The 26,836-nt window shown below is 44.9% G+C and overlaps 1 protein-coding gene across 1 annotated transcript in view; it reads right to left on the minus strand.

Annotated features, from left to right (window-relative positions):
• Positions 1-26,836, minus strand: part of SI (sucrase-isomaltase) — a 159,359-nt gene that overhangs the window by 27,105 nt on the left and 105,418 nt on the right. Inside the window, exons 49-68 of the mRNA XM_066621541.1 lie at positions 25,391-25,545; positions 24,162-24,330; positions 23,184-23,280; positions 22,965-23,077; positions 22,549-22,674; positions 21,046-21,174; positions 19,214-19,324; positions 18,033-18,095; positions 17,312-17,428; positions 16,779-16,863; positions 10,817-10,955; positions 9,900-10,033; positions 9,635-9,669; positions 9,415-9,531; positions 6,583-6,731; positions 3,353-3,437; positions 2,995-3,051; positions 1,562-1,686; positions 929-1,017; positions 397-446 (exon numbers count right to left, since the gene is read on the minus strand). Coding sequence (XP_066477638.1) covers positions 397-446; positions 929-1,017; positions 1,562-1,686; positions 2,995-3,051; positions 3,353-3,437; positions 6,583-6,731; positions 9,415-9,531; positions 9,635-9,669; positions 9,900-10,033; positions 10,817-10,955; positions 16,779-16,863; positions 17,312-17,428; positions 18,033-18,095; positions 19,214-19,324; positions 21,046-21,174; positions 22,549-22,674; positions 22,965-23,077; positions 23,184-23,280; positions 24,162-24,330; positions 25,391-25,545 — 2,145 coding nt within the window. The remainder of the gene's footprint in view (positions 1-396; positions 447-928; positions 1,018-1,561; positions 1,687-2,994; positions 3,052-3,352; positions 3,438-6,582; positions 6,732-9,414; positions 9,532-9,634; positions 9,670-9,899; positions 10,034-10,816; positions 10,956-16,778; positions 16,864-17,311; positions 17,429-18,032; positions 18,096-19,213; positions 19,325-21,045; positions 21,175-22,548; positions 22,675-22,964; positions 23,078-23,183; positions 23,281-24,161; positions 24,331-25,390; positions 25,546-26,836) is intronic.

A 26,836-nucleotide genomic window follows, 5' to 3' on the forward strand; every position in this document is an offset into this window, starting at 1 on the left:
TTAGTTCTCACAAGGGAAGGGGGAAAAACCCAGTGGGTTCATAAAGCAACTTGCAAATTTTATCCTTAAACAAATGAACTGTGACTATAGTCTTTTTTCTAGCTCTAAGGTGCCACATTTGTGATAAAAAAAAATAAAATAAAGCACATAATCCTTGTTTCCCTTATTTGTCAATCCCAGCTCTGCCTTCCCTTATTGGCTAGAAAGTGAGAGAAGGCACTTCTCACTGAATGCTTGCACTGAACATTGTGGACGTGTTTTAACTCATTTCTTGACTCCCACAGCACCCAGAAACATTTTTTCCCCATGAAGTTTGCCCTGCCCCCACAACCTGGCACTAGTACTGGTAGCATATTCAATCTCAAACAAGTACATAGGCTCAGAAAATATTCATACCTGAGTTGCATTAAACGTGTGCAAGAGGTAAAGTCCCTTCTCATATGCATCTAGTATTAAAAAAGCAGAAACATTGTGTGAATTATCTCTTATCTGTATGGCAGTTAAAAGAGAAAGGTGGTCTCTTCCAATTTAGAAGTTTGAATAAGAGGAGAAAGCCTAGCCTGCAAAAGCCCATCAGGCAATGGTGTTTATATTCAGAAGCACGGAAGAAGAGATAATGCCATGAACAGCTCTGTATTGGCGCATTTTGTTTGAGTTCTTATATTCTATGTTTCCTAGAAAAATAGATTGAGAAGGAATGTATTGAGTGGAGAGCCTGCTGAATTTGATGGGGCAAGCTTGGGTTGAAATTCTTGTTTAGTCTAAAGACAACCTTGGACCAATCACTGTATCTCGCATTTATCATGTGAGAACGAAATGGGACTCAAGCACCTGGACCACCATTAAGGACAAACAGGATACCAATCAAATAATGTATGCAATAAAACAGGGATCAGACTTTGATCCTTTTCTACCTTACGGCACGTACCAATAGTGATTCCATCATCCCAGTAAAGGTGACCTTGAGCATTCCCACTGTCATCCAAAGCAACAGTAAGTCCCAGGGGATTCAGACGGCTGGAAGAAAGAAAGAAAGAAACAGTTTTGTAAAATAATTACTCCAGAAAAGCCTATAATCTTGGTGCATTATTCTATTACCAAAAGGAAAAGAGGAGGACGTTGAAAACATCCAAGGCACTTCAAACAAGATTTCATTCTTAGGATGGAACTCTAGTGATGCAAATAGTTGTTCAGTGCAGATGAAGACACCATGTTTGCAAGAATGTTTTACACCTGGGCCACAAGAATTGAGCTCAAGTCTCTGAGAGCTACACCTTAATGCATGGATTTAAGAAGGGAAAAGGGGGGAGGATGAAAATACTACGTGCTTAGTTCCAATATTCAAAACCCCAAAGTGGGTACCAACGTGACATCAGCTTTATTCAAAGGCCATTATTTAATCCAACCATCCTGTTTTTGAAGGTGCAGGGGTCCTGATGTGCAGGGAGGATGTTCCACTGCATATTGAGGATCACATCATGCAACACCACAATGCACACAGAGCATTGGATGAGATAAATAGGAACAAAGCTCAGTAGGTTCCATGAAAAGTGGTACCAACCTGGCATTGGTAGTAATGGCTGGCACCTGCCAGGGAATGATGTAACCACCCCGGATGTGAAGATTTATATGCTCCAGAGGGGCTGGCAACAGTTGAAACTGTCTTCGCACTCCAATGTTTTCTTCCTGAAAGAATATCAGTAGGAATTTGAAATTGTAGTATGTTTAGTTTTACTCAGAAGAAAACATTGCCCTTTCCATAGTACTGCAATGACAGGAGAAGCTGCATGCGACACAAGTTAGCCCTTGCACAAACTGAAGTGCTGTCATATTCAGTCTGGAAACTTTTATAACCAAATCAGCCTACCTGAATAATTAGCTCAGACCAAAGTTCTGAATTCCTAAGATGTCTCAATTGAGATGGCTGGCAGTTCACAGAACTGCCACTGGGAAGAAAGGTGTATAATATGGTTTATTCATGCAAAACATCTACAGACACAACCCAGACAATGATAAACTCTTTCTGATCCTGTACATTTGAATGGAAGAGCTAAATATGTCCTTAAAGCTGCAGTTTTCAAACTCTCAGGGAGTTTGAAACCCACAGTAAGTCTTTGCAGGAGTGGAGGGGAGGCAGCAGGGGCAGGGAGGAGGCAGCGGTGTGATCCCCAGGATTGTACCGCTCAGGGGGGCTGCAGGGGCTTGGATACACTTGCCCAAGCCACCTGCAGCCTCCCTGGGGTGCAGGGAGCCCGGTGCGAACCTTTGCCAGGGCTCCCTGCAGCTGTGAATGTAAAAGCGGAACAATCGCACCCCGCCTCCGCTAAAGCTGAAGGGAAAATTCACAGACTGAAAAAGTTAGCCCATAGACCTGTGGTTTTCAAACTCTCCAGGAGTTTAAAAACTGCAGTAAGTCCTTGCAGGGGAGGGAGGAAGTGGGGGCAGGGGAAGGCAGTGACGTGATCCCCAAGATCACGTCGCTAAGGGGGGCTGCAGGGACTGGGATGCACTCACCAGTCCCTGCAGCAGCGTCCTGCGGTTGCGGGGAGCCCTGCACGAGTGCCTGTAGGGCTCCCCAGCCTCCACAAAGTGAAAGTGGAGTGATTGCGCTCCACTTCCAGTTTTGTGCAGGCAGAGCGTGATTGCTCCACTTTCACTTTTGGAAGGCTGGGGAACCCTGCAGACGCTTGCGCAAGGCTCCCCACACCCCAGGAAGGCTGCTGCAGGGACTGGTGAATACATCCCAGTCCCTACAGCCCCCTGAGTGACGCGATCCTGGGGATTGCGTCACTGCCTTTCCCCCTGCCCCCACCCCTTAAGGGGGCACAGGCCAGGGCCTTCAGGCTGGGATGTCGCAATGCCCCAGTTTGAATACCACTGCCATAGACTGTTGCTATAGCTAACTTTGATGGGTAAGGCACTTAGCTTTCTGTGCATGTTGCAAACAGGTATTTTGATATGAAGTGACAAAAAAAAATGTCTTAAGCAGCTTACTGTATGATAATTGTACCATCGTGCATTTGGTATATAAGCCCGCACTGTCACAGAGCCCTAGAATTGAAAGAGATAAGTGTAGAATGAAGTGAAACAGAAAAATTTCAGGTGCAGTACATTACAGTTGCTCCTGCCCTTAGGCACAATTGACTTGCACAAATTCAAGTTCATGCAATCAGCAAACACAAAGCAAATCACCCAGAGAAAAACAGTAGTTACTACAGGTGATTTCGCCTGCAGTTCCACTTACTAAATATAAGACCGAGAGTGAGCCTGAGATCAGAGAATGAAGCTGCTATTCCCTTACACGGTCTCAGTTCTATTTATTCTAAAAAATGCTATGATTTAGATTACTTACTTGATCTAGTACAGGACTGATCAGAAGTGCTGGGCCCCATAGAAATTGTTTGTAGATATCCCATGTATTCCTGTCATTGGCAAACCTTGAGGAAACATTGGCAAGCAAAGGTTATTTCATCTTCCAAGCTCACAATCATGCATAAGAAAAGCTAAGCATGCTGAAGGGGTGCACACTGGACCTCTGCACAGTCAGTTCAACATCTGTAGGGAAGCTACAGATGTACAACTGAACATGCACAAGACTCTCTTGATGCAATCCAGAGCTAGAAAGGTGGAGATGCAAATCATGCAAGAAGAGTCATTCACAAGCTGTTCCACAGAACGTATGTAGGTTAGGTTTGATGCCAAGATCCTGTTCTCATCTCTATATGACTTCACTTGCTACATTGAGGGCGCAGTCCTAAGCCCTTATGTCAGTGCTTTCCAGCGCTGACATAAGGGCAATGCAGCTCCGAGGCAAGGGAACAAACATTCCCTTACTTTGAGGAGGCCTCTGTGAGTGACACCCAACTGCAGGATGCAGCACACGGCCCATTGGCACCGCTATGCCAGTGCTGGAAAGCACTGACATAAGGGTTTAGGATTGCACCCTTATTCTTTCTGAAGAGTACAACCGTCTCAATACATTATACAGGTATAACCTAATAATCCAAGGATTTTTCCACCGGCGGTTTTATCTCAGGGTCCTTTCAGTTAAAGGGAAAAAGTTGTTTAACAATAGGCTTGTTAATGTGAGAGAAGGCAACTGGCTGACAATCCATCAAACATTCTCTCTCCAGGCACTTAGAACAGCTTCACTCCAAGGCAAGCAACCCCTCCATTCCCCAGAGCATGTGAAAGAAGGATAATCACTTTGTATTCTTTTTGCTCTGTGATGGAAGGGGTCGCTGGCTCAGAGGGAAGCCTTTCTAAGCACCTGGAGGGAGACTGATTGCTGGATTGTCTACCTAATGACTCTGTCTTACATCACAAAGGTCAGCAAGATTGTTTTTAAATCACCTAGCAAAGGGACATTGTTTTTTACATGGATTTGCTTTAATGCAATTTTTGCCATCCACATGAGTTCTGGGAATGGAACCCTTGCAAAGAAGGAGACTGAACCTGCACACCAACTCTCACTTTAAAGTTCCACGGACATTTAAAGATCATAAATGCTGACTTCTATAGTTCATGATTTAACAGGCCTTCAGCATTAATGAACACCCATTCTCCCCACTAGTACCTTAAAACATATCTTTTCCCACGGATGGAGGTTGCACAAGCAAATAAAAAATTGGACTGTATTTGATCTGTTTTTTGTTTTTTTTTTACTGTTTACAGTTCAAGATGGACATTTTCATAAGTAGAGTTTTTATACGAGTAAGTGCATTCTCATAGCATTGTTAAAAATTTGGGGGTTTAGGGGCAGAAGTTAGGAGTTTACTAACTATAATTTGGCCTATTCAGAAATCCCTCCCCCCAATGAAATAAAAGTTTGACATTTTTTTTTTTTTTAGACAAGGGAGTTGCCTTTGTGAATCAGTATAATTCAAACCGTTCAGTGAAATATTAACACCTCCAATCCCCTGTTGAATGTAATGGTGTCGAAACGCACCTCTTACCATTCCCACTGTCCACACTAAATGGTGTTAAAACATATCATTGTCAGCAGTAATGGTGCAAAAACATACCTTCAACCATTCCCATTGACTTAAGCAGACTTAGGGCACAATCCTAATCAGGTCTACTCAGAAGTAAGTCCTATTTTGTTCAATGGGGCTTACCCTCAGGAAAGCGTGGTTAGGATTGCAGCCACATTCTTTTTCAGATGGTCAAATGCTGTCTTTTGCATTAGCATTAGCAAGCTTTTGTAGAGCTAATTAAGAGCCCATTCCTATACTTGCCAGTGCAGTACATGCACACCACTGGCTCTGGCTGTCACAAATGTGCCATAAAGCATAGAGGAGTCACTAATAGTAAGTATCACCACTGGGTGGTGGTGAGCTTCCCAGGACAGGAGGAGGGAAGGGAAAAAGCAGGGGGAGGGCAGAGGATCCGGTCCAGGAGGGGTCAGAGACGGCAGCAGGGTCTACTGCCATATTCTAGTCCCCCTCCCCGGCCAGTTAGCCCAACTGGGCCTCCTCGAATCTGTGTTTGCTCAACAGCGGGTGCAGATCCGAGGAGACCCATTGGAGCCACAGCACCGCTACCCAGGGTAAGAGAGCAAACACTCCCTTCCCCTGAGTTGAACTCCGGTGGCTGCCCCAGCATCATAGGATACAGCAGTGGCCATTTCAGCATTGTTGTATCCCACAGTGCTGGGGCAGATAGGATTGGGCTGCCCATTTATTCAGTCCAGCATGGTGATTTGCAGAGGCTGAAAATCCTGTGTTCTCTAATTGATCACAGGTGATTATTAGTCATGGCTGTGTGACTCAGTTAGCTCTCTGCAAATGCAGAGAAGAGAAGGGACCCAGGAAAAAAAATCTAAACACATGGCTCTTTTTACTGTTTACATTGCTTGTCACAGTCAAAGAAAAACACAGCCCTGTGGAACAACAAATTTGTAATTTTACTGAAGTTTTCTTTGGATGCAGGGGTGTTTCTGCTGCCTAGCAACACCATGACAGTTCCATGCTGAGGGATGCCCAGGTGCTGTGTATATTCCATGCCTGCCTTTGTCAAGCATCCAAGGGTTAGGATGAAACTGACATGTGATTTAACCCCTGCCCCCTTGTTCATAATGAGATATCAATTTGGTGTGTAAATGCTTCCTGCACTTAGGATGGGGGAGGAGTCTTGTGCTGAGGTCTTCAATGAGATCTCACCCACATATCATTCATTTTACCTCTACTTCCACAGGTAATTTTCAGGGAAAGAAAATAGAAGTGGTGCAAAACTGAGGGGCTTACAGGAGGCTGGGGTCAAGAACACTGCAATGCATAAGAGAGGTGTTCGTACCTCACTACACACTTGAGCATATGGTCATGGAAATATAATAAGAGTCTGAATTTGGAATTGGCTTAGGAAACAACTGAGATATTTTTCATCATTTGGATTAAAAAAAACTCAGTATCTTGAGTTCATCTTTCATTCACGACGTGAAGACATTAACCATGATATTGCAACTTCCAGGGCCAGCTTGAGCAAAACAAATGTACCCCACAAAGACCCCACAGGGCCCCACAAAGACCATGTGGAATTGAGCCCTGTACTTCCTAAGGCAGACCCTGGCCATTTCATACTTACTCATGCAGCAAAGGACGTGCAACTGTGCTGCCAGTGGCATGGGCATCATGCATCAATGTGTAGAGATAGGGCAACAATTTGTATCGTATGTTGAGCACATTTCTAGATAGATCTTCAAATGATGAGTTAAAAGATACAGGATCTTGCCTCTGCAAAAGAGATGAGAGGCTCATTCAAACTACATAATATCCTCTGCTCCTCTCCCACTCTCTACCCCCACTCCAAATAAAAAGTTATATGACTAAATTTCAAGCTTCCTCAAAAGAAATGTGTCATGAACTTTCAGAGACTCCAGAATAAGCAAATATAAGCTGAACTTGTAAAAAATGGGATAACAAAATAAGTGGAGTAGACATTAGGACATCCACGGCAACTGACATGACGATCCTCTCTCAAATTTCTTCTAGTGAGCCACACCAGCCACATACAATTATCCTATTAAGAGTGTTTATGGAAACTAAAACTATAAATGGTGCATAGATGCACATAAACACCAAGTTCTATGTTGGGTAGCAATCAAAGGAAAAGGGTGAAACTATCAGTTATGGTTTAAGTTGACAAAAGAAATGAACCAATGACCTCCTTATATTTTTAGGGATGCTGCAAAGAAGCTGAAATTCTGCCAACAGTGGGGAGTGTGTGCATCAGCAGCTGCATACATCATTCAAAAACATACAAGTCCAGCCGAATGGATAGGTCATCTCCTGCCATAAAGCTTTAATTTGCTTTGAAACGGGTGGTGGTTCGGCCCCTCCTGAAGAGGTCCACCCTGGCTTCCACTGTATTAGACAACTATCAGCCAGTCTCCAACATTCTGGGCAAGGTGATTGAGCAGGTGTTGGCATCTCAACTCCAGAGGGTCTTGGATGAAGCGGATTATCTGGGACAGAAACCGCCTTGGTCACCTTGGTGGATGACCTACGCCAGGGAGTGGACAGGGGGAGTGCGTTCCTGTTGGTCCTGCTGGACCTCTCAGCGACTTTCAATACCATCAACCATGGTATCTTTCTGGGTCAATTGGCTGAGCTGGGAGTTGGAGGCACTGTTTTACAGTGGTTCCGCTCCTACTCGGAGGATTGGTCTCAGATGGTGGTGCTGGGGGATGCCTCTTCGACATCCTGGCCCTTGAGGTGTGGGGTGCCAAGGGTTCAATTCTGTCTCCCATGCTTTTTAACATCTACATGAAACCACTGGGAGAGATCATCTGGAGATTTGGAGTGGGGTGCCATCAAAATGCTGATGACACCCAGCTCTATCTCTCCTTTCCTCCAGACTCCAGGGTGGCGATTGAGGTCCTGGAGCACTATCTGGAGGCAGAGAGGATCTGAATGTGAGCTAACAAGCTGAAATTAAATCCGGATAAGACAGAGGCTCTCCTGGTTCTGAAACCCTTGATGCAGGTGCTGGAGTATTGACTTGCGCTGAATGGGGTTGCACTCCCCCTGAAGGAGCAGGTCTGCAGCTTGGGGGTCCACCTGGACTCACAGCTGCTCCTGGATTCCCAGGTGGCGGCTGTGGCTAGGGGGACCTTAGCTCAGCTTTGGCTGGTGCGCCAGCTGCGGCCGTACTTGGATCGTGCAGACCTGGCCATGGTGATCCATGCCACAGTGACATCAAGGTTAGACTATTGTAACACGCTCTATGTGGGGCTGCCCTTGAAGATGGTTCGGAAACTGCAATTAGTGCAGAATGCGGCGGCCCGTGTGGTTACTGGAGGTAGGCGGTTTGACTCTGTCAGACCGCTTCTCCAGCGGCTGCACTGGCTGCCCATTTGTTTTCCAGGCCCAATTCAAGGTGCTGGTTTTGACCTTTAAATAATAACAATAACAATAACAATAATAATACAGGTATTTATATACCGCCTTTCTTGGTCCTCAGATTTCTCCTCAGACTTTATTCAAGGCGGTTTACATAGGCAGGCTGTTCTGATTTTTACAATTGAAAGGTTCTATCTTTCAAGAACCACAACATTCAGATGTTTTTTTCTGATCTGGTTTCACATTCTGGCCTCCATCCTCCCACGCTCAGAGCAGATGGAATAACTCGGCTCAGCTTGTCAGCTGCTTCAAGGTTGCATGGTGCTGGTGCCGGTGGCCTCGAACTGGCAACCTGCAGATGTTATCTTCAGGTAAACGGAGGCTCTACCCTCTAGACCAGACCTCCTGCCCTAAAGCCTTATACTGCTCTGGGTCAGGGTATCTTAGAGATTGCCTACTCCCATACAATCCGGCTCGTCCTCTTAGGTCATCAGAGAAGGTCTTTTTACAAGTGCCGCCACCCAAGGAGGTATGTGGGGTGGCGGGAAGAAACAGGGCCTTCTCAGTAGTGGTACCAACTCTATGGAATTTCCTTCCCCTTGACTTACGAACTGCTCCCTCTCTTGAAACTTTCCATCGAGGCCTCAAGACTCTTCTGTTTAGACAAGCCTCCTGAGTTCCTGGCCTTTTTAACATAATTTTTTAAACATCTTCTAATACCTGGTTACAGGCCTGGATCCTTTTATAAACTGCTGCTCTATGCTCTTTTACACTTTTATCTGACTGCTGCTTTTAAGATCTGTTTTACAAATATGTTTTATCTTGTTTTTTTAAATTATGTTTTAAATTTGTTTTTAACCATTGTTGTAAGCTGCCTTGGATTCCTTTGGGAAGAAAGGCAGGGTATTAATCATCATCATCATCTCAACTCTCCTTGGATCAGCCCCTTTAATAGTGGGTCTGATTAAAATTGGATGTAAGCACCAGGAATGACTGTCCCTACTCTCAACTCCCCATTCAATCTGAAGAAGTTGCTGTATACTGTTCGATGCAATGCACCACAAAACTGACTCACCCTCGTCCCAATCACATTATGATTCCTGGAGAAGGTGTAAAATGCTCCAAGCTCCATCCAGCGGGCACACATTTCATAGGTTGTGTCATTGAAGAAGCCACAGATGTCCGCACCACACTGAAAATGTGAAAACAGGGTAGGTGTAAGAAATTCCCAGGTCACTACTACAAAATGTCTCCGTGAATTTCAAATACAGAGTTAATTCAGTGTCTCGACTTACATAAGAGATTCCAAAGAGGCTGAACTCCATTATGCCTGTTAAAATGAGATGAAAGACCACAATGTAAGACAATTGATTTAAAACAAGAAACAAATGATATATTTTCAAACCTCCACATAACTTTTTCTCTTGGAATATTAGAAAACCAGAATTAGAACACCTCCCCCCCCCCCCATTTTAGCCTGTCATTAAACAAGCAGTGCTATCAATCTGACATGTTACTGGCACATAACATTGTGGGGATAATGTTGAAGAGTCATCCTACCAATGACAGATTTCTCAAGCTGATCCCATCTTGCATAGTTATCGCCAAGCCAATGTCCTGCCCATCGTCCACTGGATGGATACGTTGAACGGGTTATAATGATCCCACGTTCTCCGGTGGCATTGTGCATTCCACTATTAGGAAGATACAAGAGTACTGAAATTACAAGATGTGTATCCCTTATCCTGACTGTTTGGGATGGAAAGATGTCTGGATTTTGGATTTGTGTAGATTTTGGAATCATTCTGTAAATACAATGTCAAATGCTTCCTCTTGCTCTTTTCACTGTTGCCTGTACAGGTGTCTGCTGGCCTTTCTGACATTTTCCAGTGATTTTTGTACAGGTACAAACCAGAGAACAGAACTTACAGCTGGTCCCTGCACTGTACATGGGAAGGAGCACAAGACCTTCCAGTGTTCACACTACAAAAAAACACTACACGAATGTATACATATGGAAGCTGCTTGAACCATTCACTAAAGAGGCTATGTTGTGTCCCCAAAACTAGACGTGATAGGGCAAAATGGATGCCATTTATGGAATCGGCACCCCAAATATAACCAGGAATTGGTGTAACGTTTAAGGAAGCAAAATGTGTGTTGGCCTGTGTTATTAAACATGGAATGAAGGATCTTGGATTAGAACTGGATTGGGTCTGTGCTGCCATAGTCCCAGAGGCATGACAATGAAAAAGCATATTCTGAAGCTTATGGAGTGGTTCTTATTAAGACTGAATATCTGAAGGACTACCCAGGGAAACCAAAAGAGTGGTGATAATTCCAGGGAGGCTTTTATTTGTGTGTGTGTGTGGGGGGGGGGGGGTTTGAGGTACACAGTCTCTACCAGGACCCTTGTGTTAAGTTGCTGGCAGAAGGTTCTAGGAACTGAAGAAAAGAAAACCATGCAAACAACTTACTAGTAGGTGGGCTCAGCTTGTGACCACCCGTAAAGGTTATGCACATTATAGTGACTGACAGGTGTCCCATCAGGAAGGTGCTGCTCATCTTCCATGCAAATTGTCACAAGTTGTAGTCCTCGTTCCCTTAATACCAAGGCTGTAAAAAAATAAATAAATCAAAGGAGACCATTGTGTTACTTGATGGTATGCTGCAGTTAACAAATTGGGGAAATAAATATCCTTTTAAGTTCCCTTCATCTGTGCTTGATTCTCACAGACAGTAACATTTTCATACTTAGTGCAACACATTCATTGCTTATACACAAGTTCAACATATGTTGGCAAAAATATTCAGGGACTGATCATCTAACAAACCACCTTCTATTCCATGTCCTGAGATGAACAGCCATCCAGTGTTGAAAATATAGATAGAACTACCATGTGAGTCACACTGGTTCCCCAGTTAATAGTGGTCTCTTAACAAGAGCAAGGACCATTCTTTCTTGTAGACCAGTGATTTTCAACCACTGTGTCATGGCAGACAGAAGGAACTAGAATCGAGTCTGAAGGCAGACGTTGCAATGGCACTGTTAAACATTTGCATACTTCACACACGGTACTACTAGGAATGTTTACGTAATTCAGCTCATTAGCAACCTAAAATTTTGATGCTCTACTGCATGAGTCTCTAAACCCTGGCCCGGGGGCTAAATCCGGCCCACAGGAAGATTTGATGTGGACCACGTCATATGGTGGGAAAGCTTGACTGTTCTGGTTCACAGCAACCTGCTGATGGGCCCAGAATGCAGAGCCATGTTTGGAGAGATGCTTCTGTGGAAGAGGTTTCCCCAAAGATCACCCCAGAAAGTTGAGAGACAGCATGTCTGTCTGTCTGTCTGTCTGTCTGTCTGTCTGTCTGTCTGTCTGCGTGGAGTGAGACGGAGTGAACACAAGAGTAACTCTGCCTGATTCTCAACTCTCAAAATTATAACACACCCTTTGGAAATCTGAGAGAAAGAGTTCCAGTATTGGCAACCTTCAGTCTCGAAAGACTATGGTATCGCGCTCTGAAAGGTGGTTCTGGAACAGCGTCTAGTGTGGCTGAAAAGGCCAATTCGGGAGTGACAATCCCTTCCACACTGGGAGCAAGTGGAGTCTGTCCCTGGTCTGTCTCCCTGGCTATGGTCCTTCCTTCTTTGCCTCTTAGCCTCAGACTGTTGGCAAAGTGTCTCTTCAAACTGGGAAAGGCCATGCTGCACAGCCTGCCTCCAAACGGGCCGCTCAGAGGCCAGGGTTTCCCACTTGTTGAGGTCCATCCCTAAGGCCTTCAGATCCCTCTTGCAGATGTCCTTGTATCGCAGCTGTGGTCTACCTGTAGGGCGCTTTCCTTGCACGAGTTCTCCATAGATGAGATCCTTTGGGATCCGGCCATCATCCATTCTCACGACATGACCAAGCCAACGCAGGCATCTCTGTTTCAGCAGTGAATACATGCTAGGGATTCCAGCACGTTCCAGGACTGTGTTGTTTGGAACTTTGTCCTGCCAGGTGATGCCGAGGATGCGTCGGAGGCAGCATGTGGAAAGCGCTCAGTTTCCTCTCCTGTTGTGAGCGAAGAGTCCATGACTCGCTGCAGTACAGAAGTGTACTCAGGACGCAAGCTCTGTAGACCTGGATCTTGGTATGTTCCATCAGCTTCTTGTTGGACCAGACTCTCTTTGTGAGTCTGGAAAACGTAGTAGCTGCTTTACCGATGCGCTTGTTTAGCTCGGTATCGAGAGAAAGAGTGTCAGAGAACGTTGAGCCAAGGTACACAAAGTCATGGACAACCTCCAGTTCATGCTCAGAGTACACAAAGTCATGGACAACCTCCAGTTCATGCTCAGAGATTGTAATGCAGGGAGGTGAGTCCACATCCTGAACCATGACCTGTGTTTTCTTCAGGCTGATTGTCAGTCCAAAATCTTGGCAGGCCTTGCTAAAACGATCCATGAGCTGCTGGAGATCTTTGGCAGAGTGGGTAGTGACAGCTGCATTGTCAGCAAAGAGGAAGTCATGCAGACATTTCAGCTGGACTTTGGATTTTGCTCTCAGTCTGGAGAGGTTGAAGAGCTTTCCGTCTGATCTGGTCCGGAGATAGATGCCTTCTGTTGCAGTTCCAAAGGCCTGCTTCAGCAAGACAGCGAAGAAAATCCCAAACAAGGTTGGTGCAAGAACACAGCCCTGCTTCACTCCGCTTCGGATGTCAAAAGGGTCTGATGTGGAGCCATCGAAGACAACCGTGCCCTTCATGTCCTTGTGGAAAGATCTGATGATGCTGAGGAGCCTGGGTGGACATCCAATCTTGGGGAGAATCTTGAAGAGGCCGTCTCTGCTGACCAGGTCGAAAGCCTTTGTGAGATCTATGAAGGCTATAAAGAGTGGCTGTCGTTGTTCCCTGCATTTCTCCTGCAGTTGTCTAAGGGAGAATACCATATCAGTGGTGGACCTGTTGGCTCGGAATCCACACTGCGATTCTGGATAGACGCTCTCTGCAAGTACCTGGAGCCTCTTTAGTACAACTCGGGCAAACAGCTTTCCTACAACGCTAAGGAGAGAGATGCCGCGGTAGTTGTTGCAGTCACCCCTGTCACCTTTGTTCTTGTACAGCGTGATGATGTTTGCATCCCTCATGTCTTGAGGTACTCCACCTTCTCTCCAGCAGAGACAGAGGATTTCATGCAGCTCAGTGACGATGATCTCTTTGCAGCATTTTAGGACTTCAGCAGGGATGCTGTCTTTTCCAGGTGCCTTGCCAAAGGCAAGGGAGTCCAGGGCCACGTGAAGTTCTTCTAGAGTTGGTTCACTGTCAAGCTCTTCCAGCACAGGCAGGCACTCAATGTTGTTCAGTGCTTCTTCGGTGACTACATTTTCTCTGGAATATAGCTCAGAGTAGTGCTGCACCCAGCGTTCCATCTGCTGCGCCCGATCCTGGATGACCTCGCCTGTGGCAGACTTCAGAGGGGAAATTTTCCTCTGTGTTGGACCTAGGGCCTGCTTGATACCATCATACATCCCCTTGATGTTGTCCGTGTCAGCTGCTATCTGTATCTCGGAACAGAGCTGGAGCCAGTAGTCGTTAGCACATCTCCTGGCAGTCTGTTGGACTTTGCTGTGAGCAGTTCGGAGGACCTGCAGGTTGCGCTCACTGGGACAGGCCTTGTATGCTGCTTGAGCTCTCCTCTTTTCCTCAATGACTGGTGTCAACTCCTCAGAGTGGGCTTCAAACCATTCTGCCGCCTTGTTGGTCTTCTTGCCGAATATGGACAAGGCGGTGTTGTAAACGGTATTCTTGAAATGTTCCCATCTGTTGGATGCGTTTGCGTCGGCCGGGCCTGGAAGAGATTCCTCAAGCGCTTGTGCAAATTCCTCCACTTTTCTCTGATCCCGGGTCTTGCTGGTATCAATGCGAGGTCTTCCTTCCTTTTTCGTGTAATACAGTCGCTTTGTTTGCAGTTTCACTCTGCTGCACACCAGGGAGTGGTCAGTGTCGCAGGCAGCACCATGATAACTGCGTGTGATCTTGATGCTAGGAAGGCTGGAGCGTCTGGTGAGGATCAGGTCGAGATAATATACAGTAATATATACAGTATTTATATACCGCCTTTCTTGGTCTTTATTCAAGACTTTATTCAAGGCGGTTTACACAGGCAGGCTTATTAAATCCACGCAGGGATTTTTACAAATTGAAAGAAGGTTCTCTCTTTCAAGAACCACCACATTCAAGATGTTACACTCCGATCTGGTTTTAACATTCTGGCCTCCATCCTCCCACGCTCCGAGCAGATGGAACAGCTCAGCTGCAGCTTGCCGGCTGCTTCAAGGTCGCACGGTGCCGGTGGCCTCGAACTGGCGACCTTGTGGATGTTAATCTTCAGGCAAATGGAGGCTCTACCCTCTAGACCAGACCTCCTGCCCGTGCTGGTGCCAGAGATGGTGCCAGTGCTTTGATCTTGGATGTCTCCAAGAGACTCTATGTTGGGGCTTTGTGTTGAAGAACGTGTTGCTGACACAGAGACCGTGATGATAGCAAAACTCTAGCAGGCGTTGGCCATTTTCGTTCATCCTCCCAGTGCCAAACTGACCTAAGCAAGTGGGCCATGAACTGTTATCAGCACCAACTCTAGCATTGAAATCGCCGAGGATGAACAATGGCTCTTTTACAGGGATTTTCTTGACAGTGGTGGCCAGGTCATCATAGAATTTGTCTTTGGCTTCTGCTGGAGACGACAGAGTCGGTGCATAAGCACTGATGAGAGTGACAGGTCCTGCTGATGACTGGAGCTGCAGGGACAAAATTCTTTCACTTCCCACAGTAGGTGGGATGATGGATTTCAGCAGGGTATTTCTGACCGCAAAGCCAACGCCATGTTCCCTGGTTTCGTTTGGTGGTTTTCCCTGCCAGAAAAATGAGAAATTTCTCTCCTTGACAGATCCGGAATCTGGCAGCCTAGTCTCTTGAAGGGCGACGATGTCCATCTGCAGTCTGCTCAGCTCCATGTCGATGACAGCTGTTTTGCGTGCGTCGTCTATTTCTTGCAGGTCATCAGAGAAGCCAGGTGTCATTGTCCTAACGTTCCAGGTGCCCAGCTTTAGGGCAGTAGTTTTCTGTTTTCTGTTGCATGGTGCAGAGTTGTCGATCCGCTTGTCGGTTTTCACCCTAAACCCCACGCACCCCATGAGGTTAACGGACTGTGGCGAGGCAACACCTTACTGGCTGGGGACTGCCCAGCTTAAGGCGGGCGGTAGCTGCCCAATGAGATGCAATGATCTCTCCCACCGTCGGAAGCAGCCCCTGGCGTCATGCTCTACGCCAATCGAGCAAAGACTTATAACCGGTAAACTGCTGCTTCCCGTGTTGTGCCGACGCCGTATGGCGAAGTTGGAGTGTCCTCTCCAGTGCGCGAAGCCTGGGTAAAGAAGGTATGGAGGATAGGCTGTTACCCATGCAGCAAATCCCCCCTCTCCACGTCCCTGGAATGGTCCAATGGAAAGGCAGAAGCCAATACGGTTGGTTCCAGCGGCGTCGCAGGAGTTGCCAGAACGTGACTGTGTTCAGCCATGAACTGCCTAAGGGACTCCGGCTCCTGATTTTGCCTCGAGGTTGACTCCTGAAGCCTTTTCCACAACTGGATGTAGCCACAAGGCAGTGGAGGTTTGAGGTCAGAGTTTCCTTCTCTTAGATGAGCTGCCTTCCTAGGCTGATGAGACCCATCTACCCGGTAAGAGTTCCAGATACATTCAATATGCTGATCAGTCTGCTGGCCAATCAGTCCCCTCTATCCAGTATATAATGAAAGTATGTTTTCTCTTTACAAATTAATTTGTTAAATTCTCCCATCTTTACTTATTACTGTCTCCCAGTATTACTTATTACTGTCTCCCTACTGGCCAGGGAGACAGACCAGGGACGGACTGCACTTGCTCCCGGTGTGGAAGGGATTGTCACTCCCGGATTGGCCTTTTCAGCCACACTAGACGCTGTGCCAGAACCACCTTTCAGAGCGCGATACCATAGTCTTTCGAGACTGAAGGTTGCCAATACTGTATACTTATTACTCAATTGTTCCCCAACTATTTACCCTCCAACACAATAATTCTCTCCCCAATCCCTCCAAATAATGTCCCTGTCAATTTCTTTCCCAAAAATATTGATTCTTTACCATATTCCTCCTTTCAAAATTAATTAATTAATTCACCCAAAATTAATTTTTGTTTTCAAAATCCATTCCCCCCTCTTCTTGTATAAATCAGTTTTGCTTCTGCTTCCCCAAATCCCTTTTCAAAATCAATTCCCCCCTTTCATCTGTATTTATTATTTAAATTTATTAATTTTCCAGCCCACAGCACCCTGTCAAATATACAAAGTGGCTCTTGTGCTGAAAAGTTTGGAGATCTCTGCCCTAGTGCACCAGAAACAAGTTAAGGAAACCACTCTTACCTGGCATGTATGGAGGATGATTCAAGAGGTCATTGTGGCAGCCACCAATATTTCCATCAATGAAGTTGGAGGGTTCATTCATGTCCTACAGAATGTTTTGAAGACCCAAAACAGATATTCAGTGCCTTTCTGTGACTCTGATGTGGTTGTAGACTACAGAAAACGTTTTATAGCTCATTCAGGGTCCAATCCTTTAGGAATGCTATACTGCTGGGACTTGCGTTCTGGTGGTATAGCATGCTATATGGTGGTAGAAAGGGCGAAACACCATTCTGTGTAGGCAGACAACTGCCTCAAGCAGCGAGAGGCCACAGCAATGTGCCAGTAGCCTCAGGAAAGACCTGTATCAGTAAGCCAGCTATCAGTGTCAATGGGTGATAGAGGGAATAGGATTGGGCCTTGAGTCTTTTAAAATAGTTGGCAGAAACAACTTCTTTAAAAAGATGTCACCAAAAGGAAAACATCCGCAATAAATGATAATAAATAGTAGTTACTGTAACCAAAGATGGCACAGAATGGGGCAAGGTACTTACAGTCCACAGACCATCAAACTTCAAAACGGAGGCATGATATTTCTCTATTTCTCTTTGCCACCATTGCGATGTGGAATTGCGGAAGAAATCTGGGAAGGCGACGTAAGCCCGGTACAGCTGATAACAATTTAGAAAGCAAAAGAGTCGTATGACTCAGATTAGGTAGGTGTATGCCTGTGTTTCTCTGCTCTAACAAATGATGCAAATTAAAATCTTACTTAGAATGATAGATTAAGCAATATACCTTCACTGCTAGAACCAGTGTACTTAACACAAAGTTTAAGGGCAGGGAGTCGCTGAGGGGGACTGAAAGAGGGGAGATGAGCTCTAAGACCTGTCCTATAGCAGAGTCAGTGACCTAATCAGTCAGGGTAATCAGGTGCTGCCTTTGTCACTTTTTTCTCAACGACATGAGCTGAGAAGAGGCATCAGGCTTACTAGGAGAAAAACTGTGTAGTTTGCCTAAGAGCATCAATTAATATCTAAGCCATCATCTTTCCCAAAGGCTGCCTGACAGACAGTATATAGCCTATGAAACATTAAAGCTACAATCTTAAGCAAATTCACCTGGGAGTAAATCCTACCGAACATGGCTCTGGGGATGTCATGATGAGCTCCTGCATGAGAAAATTGAACTCTACACTACTTAAGGTCAACCTTGTCTGTAAGACTTGAAGAATAATGACCAATAAAAGAGGAAGAAAAAAACAAGTTTTAGTACCTCAAGCTGTGTTTCCAAACTTGCATTTTCATCAACTGTGACATTGGGATAATCTGGCCACACCTATTGAGAGAGGAAGAAAGGAAATATCAGGCTCACAGACCATCTCAATGCATAAATAATGTAAAAACGCTAGTTTTCCTGATCTTGCATGTCATCTCACTTCTTTGTTCAACTTGCCCTTTACAAATTAACTGCAAATCCTTCAACACTACAAATGAACAGAATTAAAGCATCTTCTAAAAATGAAAGAAGATGGGAAAAGGGTAAAAGGATGGTAACATCCTGCAGCTGCAACAGGTTTAAATCTGCATCGCATCCTGGGAGTTCCAAATAAACCTCATTGAAGATTGTTGTTAAATAAAACTGTGGCTCAATTTTAATCTAAACTTCTTGCCTCATGTCACCATTATTTGTTCATTTTTACCAATCTAAGTCCCTGAGTTGCAGAAATGCAACTATTTCAGATATATATGTCTAGAATTTTTTTCTGGTGGCATAAACCTCTTAGCTGAAGTTGCCTGACAAGAATTTCAGAGAAGAAGAAAAAAAAAAAAACTGAAAGGTTTTACTTTTTGTTCTATACTGGGGCCTTAATGAGTTTTAAAGGCTCCCAAAGGTCCAAAGCCAGGTTAAAGACTTCCTGCTCTTGTATGAACCTATCCAAACCACTAATTATTCTCAGAGGCCCAGCTCTCTCCCTACCTCTAACTGAGATACAACTGCAAGCACAGGAGACAGAGCCTTTTCAGTGATTGTGCCCAATCTCTGCAAATCTCTATCCATGGAAATATACTAGGCTGTCCTGTCTTTAAAAGGAAGATGAAAATTTTCATTAGGCCTTTGATATATACAGTGAAACCAAAATCTCACTGTATTATTCCAGTTGTTTTTCTACAACTGTTTTTGGAGTTTTGATACTGTGTTGTATTGATCCTACTTGTTTGTTCACTCAGAGCTGCATTGTGGTTGTTCCAACAGCAAAGGCAGCATAAAAATAAATTAATAAAATTGACCAAAATCAACAATCTCCTGACCTTAATGATGTGGCCACAAAGGGAAACATCAAATCTTAATCACTTGAATGCAAGCTAATGGCCATGTGGTGGGTCTCCTCCTACCAAAGAATCAAATGGAGTTTGGAATGTGCTTAATCAACTGATACCAATTTGTAACAATACCTTTGCCCACGCAAGCTCTGTGCTGCCGGGCAATGTGATGAAGACCTTCTCATCCACACCACTTGTGAATGTTTCATATGGCTCGGTTTCATTGCCTGAGATGGCTGGATCCTAAAATGAAATGACAGTTTCACTGCTACAGAAAACCCATCGATATGCACGCTAGCTATTTCATTCACTCATCCCATTTATCTTTCACCATACAGAAAGCCCACTAATGCAACTAGCAAAACTAAACCATTAAACGATGCAAGAGAACTTTAAAACAAATCAATAGAAACATACTAAACAATCCTTTAAATAACGTTCTTCACGAGTCACATGAAATATCCTCTAGCTATTTTTCCTGCTACACTGGAAACAGTTCACCCCCTCACCTACTGAAAACTTTGAGTGAGCTACAGCCCAATCCTATTGAGCCACTGCACCACCAGAATGCATGTTCTGGTGATGCACTATACTTTACAGCAGTCACAAAATGCTACCTGTCATTCTCTGCAGCTGGGCCACCATGGCAAAGAGTGAACAGCCTACCTGAAGCCTCTGTTATTGTTAAGGCAGAGGAGGTGGAGGAACATGGGCAGGGAGGGGGAGGGAGTGAGAGGACTGAAGGTATTTCAGGGTGGGGAGGGGGAATGAGGGAATGAGGGAATGAGGCGGGAATGAGGCGGGAATGAGGCGGGAGAGAGCACACCTATCTAATCTTATGCCCAATCCATTTAAAACCTCCCACCCCATTTCTCTCTTTGGACATACACCTCCAAAATTGGTGGTGTATGTCCAAAGAGACCCATTGGTGATTGAGTAGCCTACCAGAAGGTACATGCAAAATGTTTTCACTTACCCTTGATCACCTCTCCCACCATAGGATGCAACACAAACCTTTTTGGTGTGACTGCATCAGAGCTGGTGGTGGAGGAAAGGATTGGGCTGCTATCCTGCCAGTCACAGTATAGAGACATGAAGGCACAACCACAACCACAAAAAGTTTCTGGGGCAGTGATCTGACTGATATACAGGAAAACCAAGTAGGGTCTCATCAGATTTCAAGAGAGAGGAGATTCCACAGGAGGAGGAATTCCACTCCATATCACTGACTTCTGGAATTCATTGCAATAAGACAGTGTTCTTCAGCCTTGGGGTCAGCACCCCAATGGGGTTGAGAAACCGCAGTTGTGGGGTTACAGAAATTTACAGGAATGAAAAAGGTTGAAGACACTGGACTAGAGCACCACCAGGTGAGGTGGAGGCATCTGATGTACCCCTTTGGATACCAAGAGACTGGTGTTCCAATCCTGCTCAGGTTCTTATCAATTGTACTAAAATAGCTTTCACAATAGCTTTCAGGTTTCATAGTAACTCTCTGTTTTCTCTAATAAGAATATTTGGTTATAGTGAACAGTGCTGGGAGGGCATTATGGGGGTGGAGAGTGGGTGGATAGGGTCCCAGGGGAGCATGAGAATGACAGTGGGTCTCCAGTCTGAAACTTCATTTACCTATTAGGATCGTGGTACAAAAAAGGTTGAAAATAAGGCATTTTGATGGCCACTTAGAAGCTTTTCAAAGGGGGAGATAATGCAATGTAACCAGAGTCAGAGGCAACCAGAACACTAGATCCTGGAAGCAAACACTAGGGGAAGATTCTTGACTTCATGCCTTACTTATGGGCTTCCCATTGGTATGCAGCTTGGTACGGAGATTGGAAACAGGAAGCTGGCCAGAAACCCTTGGTCTGATACAGCAAGGTACTTCTCATATTCTTCTGGAAAGGCAACATATACTACCTGATAACACCCAAGGGAAGGAGTTCAGAATTGATGGTACTACTAACCAGGATAATGATGAACCTGGAGCCCTCTGACTTGATGCGGTTCACAAAAGCAGGCAGGTCAGTGAAGTTTTTGCCAAGAGTGAAGTCCAGCTTCCGTTCCATGTAATCAATATCTGTATATTGCACGTCCTGTATTAAAATGCAAGCAATGAACACGTACATGGAAAAAGAAAATGAAAGTGGAGTGATTTGTAGTTGCAGGATTTAATGAGTACAGCATTAATTTTGGAAATCTTAACAATCATGCAAAAATGCAAGCTAGAAAGTAGGGAATCTGAGTTTATTCTGAAACAGGTCAAAAGCAGACCTTGTTATTTTTATGACTTGTATAACATGGTATAAAATATGCAACACCTCCAAGTCCAATTGAAAAAATTCATACGTGCAAAGCCACTAGTATTGACCTCCCAAGACCTCTGCAAGCACTTACACAACCGAGTAGAAGGTAACGTACTGCAGTTATCTTCCTCTCAAGTGCCTTAAGAATGAACCCGTTTAAATCTTGGCTACCCAAATTCCCTGTTATCCAAATTACCTCTAATACTCCCCCAAACATCTCAGCCACACATAGTCCCATTTGCAAAATTCTCATGATTATTGTAATGGGTGGTCTATGTTGGTCAATCACTGTGAAGGTAGAGCTTGGCTGTTATAAGGACACCTTTGGGGCAAGTCACACATGGTGCTCCTCTGAGGATTCCTTTTATTACAGGCTAGGTCACCCATGTTCTTTCCCCACCTTGCAACTGTATCCAAAGCTGCAGGACTTAACCATTCATTTGTAATGTAATATATAAGTACAGGGTGACACCCCCCCAAAAAAAAAAAAAAAAAAAAAAAAAAAAAAAAAAAAAACCAGAACCCACAAATCTTTGAATAAAACTGTTAATTTTAATTTTTCTTCTTTTTTCTTTCAGGGTATACTAGTCGACTTTGTGCATGAAATATTAGAACAATAATCTTCCTCAAACTCAATAAGTTTGAGTCCAGTAAGTTTCTTGAAATTTACTGGACCTTTGTAGGATTTAATAAAATTTTTATGTGTTCTGTTGTTTTTTTGTTTGTTTGTTTGTTTGTTTGTTTTTGGGGGGGGGGTTGTACTATGGAAAACCACTAGGGAATAAGGTAAGCCTGCTATCAGACTAGCCATTGAAATCAAGCTTGGGTTTTTTCCATTGCTCCATTGATTCATCTGCATTGTCTCACTCAAGGTTTTTGTTTCCTACTTGGATGAGAGAGGGACATGTTTACTGTTGGCATTTCGATACTGAATGCTTTAGCCTTGTTTTCTTTCAATGTTCAAGATAAAGTGACAACAATAGTGAAAATAATTATTAATAAGGTTTATCATGAAAACACTCTTTCTCCATGTCATGTTGGACATTCATTCATTGAATGAGATTTTCCAATATTTGAACTTGATTGTGTAAATTAGTATCCGTCCGTCCCCCGAATAGTTGGAGTTCTGAAAGTACCAACACATTGCTCTTGCAAGAAACCTACATAGGGAATCTGAGCTCTCCTCATTTCATCATACAGCTGTTCAACTTCTGAAGTATTTTTGTATCCGTAGCGGCAGAGTTGAAATCCCAGCGCCCAGTAGGGTGGCATGACGGGTCGTCCAATCAGCTAGAAAAAAAGATAACAGAAAATGGGTATTTTAAATAGCATCAAATGGTAAGAAAAGCAGAGAATTCTAGGACCCAAAGCCAGCTTTTGTTTCACATAACCGGTGACATGCAACAGTCACCCAGGTAGGGCATGAATAATCCTCATCCAGAAAAAAAAGACACCCAGCCAATCAATTGGCCACAGAAGAAAAGAATGTTGCAGATATGCATCCACAACAGAAGTTTGTCTGAGCACCAACTGCATTTCTGCACGGAGGCAGATACATTCTATGGACAGATCTATCTTACTTCAGTGTACTCCTGAACCACTTCTTCTGGAGTCGGGCCCAAAACCATGTAAAAGTCCAGGATTCCTCCAATTGTGCGATATGTCAAGGCAGGGGTCGGCTGGAAGGTGACATCTGAAAAAAAACAGAGGACAAAGTGAGGAATGAATCCTCAATCACCATGAAAACATTAGTCAGCCGTAAATGAAATTGTGCTGGAAAGACAAGGTGAGATGCCTACCCATTGCATTGCTGTTGAGCAAAAGAACTCCATGAGCGCTTCCATCATTTTCCAGTCCCATGTAGAAAGGGTGGAAACCATAAGAATTCAACTTGTACTGTGAAAAAAGAAAACAGAATCTGTTATTTTTTTGCTGCACCATACATAATATTTCTCATCCTGTGAAGTTCTTCATTCATTTACTATCAACCACTAGGCACTACTGCCCTGGATCACTGTGCGCTCCCTTGACCCTGACACCATCTGTTTCACAAATTCAAGGACTTGATACATCTTGCAGCCAAAAAAAATTATCAATGCGCAATGATAAAACTGTTTGAAAACACCCTAAAGTAATTTTCAAGCCTCTGACAGCCCAATCCTGAGCTACCCGGTATGCAGGGCTGCTGTGGCACCAAAATGGCTGCAGCAGCAACACAAATACACTGGGCAGCCAGCGGTGGCTCCTTGTGGGGGGCCTTGCAGGGGTGTACTGGGTGCAGAAACCAGAGATGGCAGGACTACCGATATCCTATACCCCATTTCTACTCTCGACTTGTCTCTTTGGACCAACTCGGACTTACACTTGCCAAAGATCTGAATAGGCCCATTGGGGACCAGAAAACGACAGAGTAGGTAAGTAAAATAAAAATTATTAACCTCTCTGCTCCATCATGGTGCCCTGCTGACCCTAGAGCTTGCAGCAGAAGCCACATGGCTGTCATTCCACAATATGGGCAGGCCAAGAATAGGACTCCACCATTAGACTTCTTCACTTAAAAGTGCTAAAGTCCAAAAGGTTAAGCACCATAGCATATTAACTTCCACAAGCACCATGACATTTGCATGGTCCACACTTGCAAGCTTCCAGCGGCTGTGACCTGGCACTGAAAGCAACTTCAAAAAGAGCCTTAGACCTCCAAATGCATCTCCATTTCCCCAGTCCAATGACAGGAACCAAGAAAGCAGAAGAACTGTAAGAATCTAGAACTGGCTTACACCAGGAGGTTGGTCTTTGGTGAACATTCCCCAGGTCTGCCAGTTCATATCCCTCCGGAACTGAGTGTGTTCTGTTTCTCCAAATCCGAACACGTATTGTGATGGCAGGCGTGTGGCAATCTGAATGAACACGTCACTGAAGGTGAAGCCGGGGACTTGAGAATTCCAGCTGCAAGAAAAGAGGGGTTACTCCACGCCGTAGAGCTCATGGGAGAAGAGACAAGCCAGGAAACTGCTGAAAACTTTGATATGCAGAGCTACAACCTGATACTGTGCTTTAAGGAAAGTTGCGTTATCTTAGATATCGCGATGACGTTGACTTTTCACATACAGTTGTTACATATAGAGCCGGTTACGTAACATATAGATTTACATACATATAGAGCCAGTTGATGGCAGCTGGGATGTTTTCCGTGTGCTGGAACATTGACTGACATCACAAAACCGACATGTTATTGAAGATGCCAAGAATAGAGGACATAGAATTTTCCTATGTGCAACTTGTGGTCCAATCCAATAGGTGCATAATGCTGTAGTAATGCTTTTTGTGGTTGTTGGAAAAGCAACACCACCAGAGCATGTGGCCTGGTTACCGCTGCAAGCAGCAAATGACTGGTTCTGTACAAAGATGGACTACGGATGCCTACCGGGCATGTAAAGCCACACAGCAGTTGGGAGGGAGGCAGGGAGGGGGAGGAACAGGATGGGGGGGTTTACTGAGCGGGGAGAAGATGGGATGGGGTGGGGGGCAGGGTGGATTGGGCCCAAGAAGGGGGCAGAGCTGGTGGTAGCAGCAGCACCACCTGCTGAATTCTAACTCCTTTCCCGGGTATGATTCACCTCCATGAGTCAATGCAGACTTGCTACAGCGATATAATTAGTGTAGGTCTGAGTTGACCCATGGGCGCAGCTAGGATTACCCAAGGACAAGGGAACAAATGTCCCCTCACCTCGAGGAGGCCTAAACATGTCAAAACGCCCCCATGGGATACAGCAGGTGTTGGTTGGCATCACTGCATCGCTGCATGAGGAGTTTTGGTGAACTGGGCTGCCTTGTCCTTTATCCACAATGCTATGCTAGGTCTCTCTTAAGCCATCCTTATATGGATGCTGTAACTATGTCATAGAAAGGCATGCTAGGACATAGGATTAGGATCAGGGCATCAGTATCTTTACCTGATTGTCCACGTTGAAATGAATGTAGCAGCAAAAACAAAGATTCCACTTACATCACTGCTCCTGAGCTGGCGCGCCGGATCTGTATACCAAATGGATTATTTACAATTTCCACGCTGTAAAGACGGCTGGCTTCTGTACTTGTCGGGGTGCTTGGTGTGAACAGTGGAACTGGAACTTCATATCTTTTGTTGTTGGGGTCAAAGATCTATGGAAAAGAAAGCATCTGTCAATGGATCTACAGTTCCCGAAACTGCTGCATCATCTCTCTAATACAAGGGCCTTCCTTCATGCTTTAAGGGTGAATATGGAGCTCCAATTCCACCAGTTACAACACAGTCCCTGAGGAAATCTATTAGAAGTTCCCCTCCAGGGTAGTAGCACTTGTGTGGACCAGTGGTGTAGGTAGAGGGGGTGCAAAGCACAAAGTTTTGCAGGGAGCCCCACTGCAGTGTACAAGTGGACCCTCCCCCTCCCCTTCAGAGCCATTCTGGATGGTGGGAGTAAAACAGAGGCATACACCTTCTGGAGCATTCCAGGGAATCCTTCTTGGAATATACCTCCAATTTGCTCTAACGACCCAGAATGGTTTCTAAGGAAAGGGGAGGGGCCATTTGCACACCACAGTAAGGCAAAAATTATTGCTTTGCACCCCTTCTGGCTATGCCACTGGTCTGGACATAAATTCTTTTTTTTTTTTTTAAGACTTAACACATACATCATCCAAACAACAGTACCTGGCCATCAGGGCAACATTCCTCTCACAGCAGCAACATGGACTGTATGCTCATGGTACATAATCACATTGGCATACAGTATTGGATATCAACATTTTATAAATCTTGTGCGGTGAGCCACAATCAGGAAAGGCCACTATTCAGTGGTCTCCATTTGTGAGCTATAATTGAACTCAACTTTTAGAGGTAAAGAACTTAGGGAGGAGTTTAGGGTGGAAAAGTTTTAGCCCTGTGATGAACCAAAGAAGCACAAGCACAAGCTGCATGATGTGTTGGGGGTAGGGGGGAAGCAGACGGACCAGGAAGTGACAAGTACTAAACTTTTTCTTACTTCTGGGTACACTACCTGGTCCCTAAGGGTCTCCTCATACCTGCACCAGTTATTTTGCTGGCATTTGTCCAGGGAGAGGAAGGGGGAAGAAAGGGGATAAGATCCAGTGTGCATAGCTGCCACCAAGATTCTCTCCCTTCTGTAGCTGCCCCCAAAATTCTCTCCTTCCTGCCTCTGATTCACTCCCAGTTTCTCCCCAAACTGCCCCAATCCCCCCTCAACAGCCAACAGCTCAGCCCTTGCAAACCTTACCTGTTGCACTGCAGCCTTAGTGGGCTGTTGGCAGGTAAGGGGAAACTCCAGCCATTCAAGCTGGTAGCTCTGGAGCACCTGATGGTAGCTCTGGAGCACCTAATGGCCTTTAGTGCCATTGTCAATGGACTTACGCATATCAGGAGATTCACTGCTGTAAATGGGGGGATAAGTTGGGC

This window comes from Tiliqua scincoides, chromosome 3 (assembly GCF_035046505.1).
Source record: "Tiliqua scincoides isolate rTilSci1 chromosome 3, rTilSci1.hap2, whole genome shotgun sequence".
NCBI lineage: Eukaryota > Metazoa > Chordata > Lepidosauria > Squamata > Scincidae > Tiliqua > Tiliqua scincoides.